This window comes from Primulina eburnea, chromosome 16, assembly GCF_022965805.1.
Source record: "Primulina eburnea isolate SZY01 chromosome 16, ASM2296580v1, whole genome shotgun sequence".
Classification (NCBI taxonomy): domain Eukaryota; kingdom Viridiplantae; phylum Streptophyta; class Magnoliopsida; order Lamiales; family Gesneriaceae; genus Primulina; species Primulina eburnea.
The window spans coordinates 26,114,829-26,119,293 of record NC_133116.1 but is presented as its reverse complement, the minus strand read 5'-3'; the positions used below and the strand labels follow the sequence as shown (position 1 = coordinate 26,119,293).

The 4,465-nt window shown below is 36.4% G+C and overlaps 1 protein-coding gene across 1 annotated transcript; it reads left to right on the top strand.

Annotated features, from left to right (window-relative positions):
- Window positions 1-762: 762 nt before the first annotated feature.
- On the top strand, window positions 763-3,164 carry LOC140816742 (low-temperature-induced 65 kDa protein-like). The gene is made up of 5 exons (XM_073176166.1): window positions 763-943; window positions 1,171-1,365; window positions 1,464-1,829; window positions 1,923-2,876; window positions 2,966-3,164. The coding sequence occupies exons 1-5, from the start codon at window positions 877-879 to the stop codon at window positions 3,001-3,003; spliced, it is 1,620 nt and encodes a 539-aa protein (XP_073032267.1). The 5' UTR covers window positions 763-876; the 3' UTR covers window positions 3,004-3,164.
- Window positions 3,165-4,465: the final 1,301 nt, after the last annotated feature.

The window sequence follows — 4,465 nt, the reverse complement described above, 5'->3', positions numbered from 1 at the left end:
TATACCGTGTTCTAAAAAGCCCGCTTAAGAGCGCTTAAACTTGAAAATCGACAAAAACGACCCGCTTCGGATAAAGCGATTAAACGGTACTTTGATCGAATTAAGCGTAATTAACGTATTTAAATAAGGGTGCTTAAGCCAATTAATCGTATCTGTTTATTTTTAAATTTTTTATTTTGAAGGTATGTTTTTTATTTTAAAATAATAAATTAGGTTTATAATTTAAATGTTTATTTTTTAATTTTAATCATGATTAAATATATCTGATAATGATTTAACAAATATTTAGTATTTTTTAATGTGATTAATTGCAAAAACAAATAAAGATTGTATTTTTGAAATTATTATGTTTTTATAAATATGAAAATTAATGTATCAAACCTAAATTTATAATATTTATGTATTATTTTATCTATTTATTAGTTTGAGATAATTACAATTACATTAAAAATAAAAAACGATTTTTACGTTTCAACTTATAATAATCTCATTTAAGCTTGAAAAATTGGGAGCTTGACATCCACGTTTCGGAATTTTTTAGAACATTCATATTATATGAGCCTTCAATTATATATTATTCACGCCGACTGTGCTAATAAATAATCTATAATTTACAGTAACCAATTCGCTGTAAGACACGCGTATGCAATAAGAGATTAGAGGTGCTAAGATACTACGTGTGCGGCTCTGCAATTGACATCTCCATGCGAACCTGGCCAATTTTCAATTCGCTCTCCTTCTATTTAAACCAACTGACGCCGCTTCCTCTCATCATTCACTTGATCGAACAAATCACAATTTTATATATCAATTTGACATCCGAATTATCTTGTAGCATCGAAGTTTTAGTTAGTTTGTCGGGGAAGAAAAGGAGAAATGGAATCACAAATGCAGCGTCCTGCTCCTCAGCACATTGAGCACGAAGATGTTGGCCTCCACTCGGGTAAGTCTCATAATCGAAATTGGGTGTATGGATTTGATTTCATGGAGCAGGATTGTATATATTTAGACGAAATTTCATGATGCAACGTTATTTAGTTGTATTTCTTCCTGGGCTTGTGCTAGTGTTTTGTGCAGCAGCTGAAATGCCATGGTGAAGCCTTGATCGTGTGGGATTTTTCTTTAAGCATTGCAGTGTGAATCATAGTTGTTTTGATGTGTAATTTGTAGGGGAGAGTAATCAGCCGGGGGAGAAGAAATCGATGTTGAAGAAGGTGAAGGACAAGGCAAAGAAAATCAAGAATACCATAAAGAAGCCAAGCCAAGGGAAAGAGCACGAGTACAGGTATGATGAGAATGTCGGAGAAGAAGACGACGACGACGAAGAAATTGCAAATGATCGTGAAATCCATGGTGCTGCTCCCAGTACGTCTCCGTCCATCTTTCGACTGAAATTTGGTTCAACTTTTCTAGTTGTTAAATCTTGATTCTTAATTTCTTCCTTTTTTGGGCTGTGTGTGTAGCGCATGATTCAACTGTGATCAACAGCACGAATCTGCCGGTGAAACACGATCAAAATGAGGAGAAGCGAGCAGATACTCGGGGGGATCGGATCGATCCGATGGTGAAAGGTGAAGCAAAAGCTAGGCCTAATATTCCAGCTCAAACGGGATATGAACAAGAAAACCCATCTGAAAACAAGCATTTTCCTGCTCCAAGTAAGCCTGTTTCTGTACAGAGGGAAGAAGAAAGTGCCGGAGAACCAGAGGTTAAACTCGGGCCATCAATGGGTTTAGAGGAGGACCCACACTCAACCAATTTCCGGGCCGGAGATGCTCCTGTTCCTCCTTCGAATTATGAGTCCAAAGTGTCTGATCCCACCGGAGATGGTAGAATTTTCGTCAAATTGTCCTGAAAAATTATAATTTATGATTCGCATCAGTTTCAGTCTTAATAGCATTGATTACAATTCGATACTACAGGTGGTAAAGAAGCTGGGGTTGGTCAGCTTATCCACAGATTCGATCATATGAATGTGGGCAATGAATCTGAAACAAAGCAGCAGCCAGAAAAAAGGCCTTTTACAGGTAGCCACGATCAGTTTAATCCGGATTCCAATCCAGTTACCACGCTGGAAAATCCTGAATCGGACCCGAAAAGTTTTGACTCGAACACCGAGGCAGGAAAAGGCTCCTCAGCGACCTCTGTGATTAGTGATAAAGCTATCTCCGCTAAGAACGTGGTTGCGTCGAAGCTAGGATACGGCGGAAGTTCTGGCCAAGAAGGGCCGAGTCCTTCTAACAAGCCTGAATCAGAATCATCCCCAGGTTACACGCAGAAAATCACCGACACACTGAACCCTGTATATGAGAAAGTGGCAGGCGCAGGCACCGCTGTGATGTCTAAATTCCAGGGCGGCGGAGAAGCGGGAAACCAAGGCGAAGGTTACGGACAAAAAGAGACGAGTCCTTCTAACAAGCCAAGATCAGAATCAACACCTGGTTACACGCAGAGAATCGCTGAAACACTGAACCCTGTCTATGAGAAAGCAGCAGATGCTGGCACCACTGTGATGTCTAAATTCCAGGGCGGCGGGGACGCTGCAGCCACAGGCACCGATAAAGGGGTGTCTACGAAAGACTATTTGGATGAGAAATTGAAGCCTGGAGATGAAGACAAGGCGCTATCCGAGACCATTACCGACGCTATTCATAAGAAAAAGGAAGGGTACTTTCAGAAAACAGGGGAAGAGAAGCCGCCGATCGGGAATGTGACCGAGGACATAGAAGGCAAGCGAGAAGGCGAGGACGCACTGGATGCGGGGCGTCAAAGCTCGGGGCCGGGGGTTGTCGGCAGGGTGAAGGATACTGTTGGATCCTGGATGGGTATGGGCACTGGGACGCAAACTGCTCAGGACTCCATCAATGAATCCCACGGTAAGCTTCCGAGCACTTGATTCGATATGTACAGATTTAGATTTGTGCATCTAAATTTTTCTCACTGATATTTCGTGTATTTATTCCAGTGGATAATGCGGGAGAGCAGCCGAAATTGCAGAAGTAAGGCTCTACAGATGCAATGAGAAAGAAACTTCGGTACTGTGTGGCTTTTGTTACTTGTAATATTGTTATTGTGTAATAATTTGTGTGTTTTTTTTTTTCATATTTACATGTGAATGAAAATATTTGCTACGTGTTTCGAGTAATAAATTTGTCCTTTAAATATTTGAATATCGTCCTTGAACATAAAGATTGGGCCTGTGAATGCATACGTTACTTGATTAAAATAATAATGGTAACAAATTATGTTCACACGCATGTTTCGTTACTCAAGAGAAAGTAGTATGTAAAATATGAATTTGGGCATTTCTAGAGAATTGCCGCTTCTCTAGAAATATATGTATCGACGTTTAGTAATAAAATACTCTAATTTTGTCAAATGTCAACACAACAATAGTAAGCTGTCGTAGAGAAGCATACAAAAACTCTCTTAAGATTATTTTTTATTCGAATTCACCTCAATCCGGATATAAGAAAACGATCAAAATATTAAAAAATAAATTAAATTTTTTGATTAATACATAATTATGATTACTAAGATTTAAAAATTTTCTAATTTAAGCCAATTTACTAGCTCAATTTTGTATAATTGTTGCAGCAAATGGAAAAATATTTTCAGAAAAAGAGTGTATAATCCAAAAAATAATCGTAAATCATTAAAGAAAGGAAACCTTTTCATAATAAAAATACTAAATATTTATAGCCATCTATTATCTATCTATATATTACTATTATTATTATCTATTACTATTATCTATTACTATTATTAAGAATCTGTCTAATAGAAACAAAATTGTTGGTCTGTTTTTTGATCTTACAATTTTGTCCTTGATCAGTTTTTTGTTTTACCAGTTTTGCCTTCAAATTGATATCAAAATTTACATTTTTCTTTTTCTTTTTTTTTTTTAAAATTTCGAAAAACATTTTTGTTTTTTTTTAAATTACAACAATTCAAATAGTATTTTAGTCTCTCGATAATTTGTCGAATTTCGCATTAGTTCATAGATAATTAAAAAAAAAACTGTACATACACCGCATGAGTACGTGTGCAAAGTAACTAGTACAGATAAAGCAACGGTGCATATTAGTTTATCTATTCTTGACCCATCAAATGGAAACATCGTTTTCTTAAACTAATTAATGACTAAGCGTATGCTTTTTACATGTCATCAAGTGCTGGAATGCAGGCGCCTAGCGCATGCTTTGAGTCGCATTTATACACAATTTGACAAATAATTGTTAGATTAATAGTAATATGCTCACCTGTTTTCTTTCTTGGGCACATTCAAAAAATAAAAATTTTGATTTTGATTTTCACATGGTGTCCAAATTTGACTACATTTGTGTATACAATCTTGGCTACAATTTTTCTGGGTCTAAGTACATATATATTACTTTTTTGTAAATTTCTACTAATAAATCTCTTTTTTCGAACGTCTAATCAATTCCAAGATCATTGTATAGAT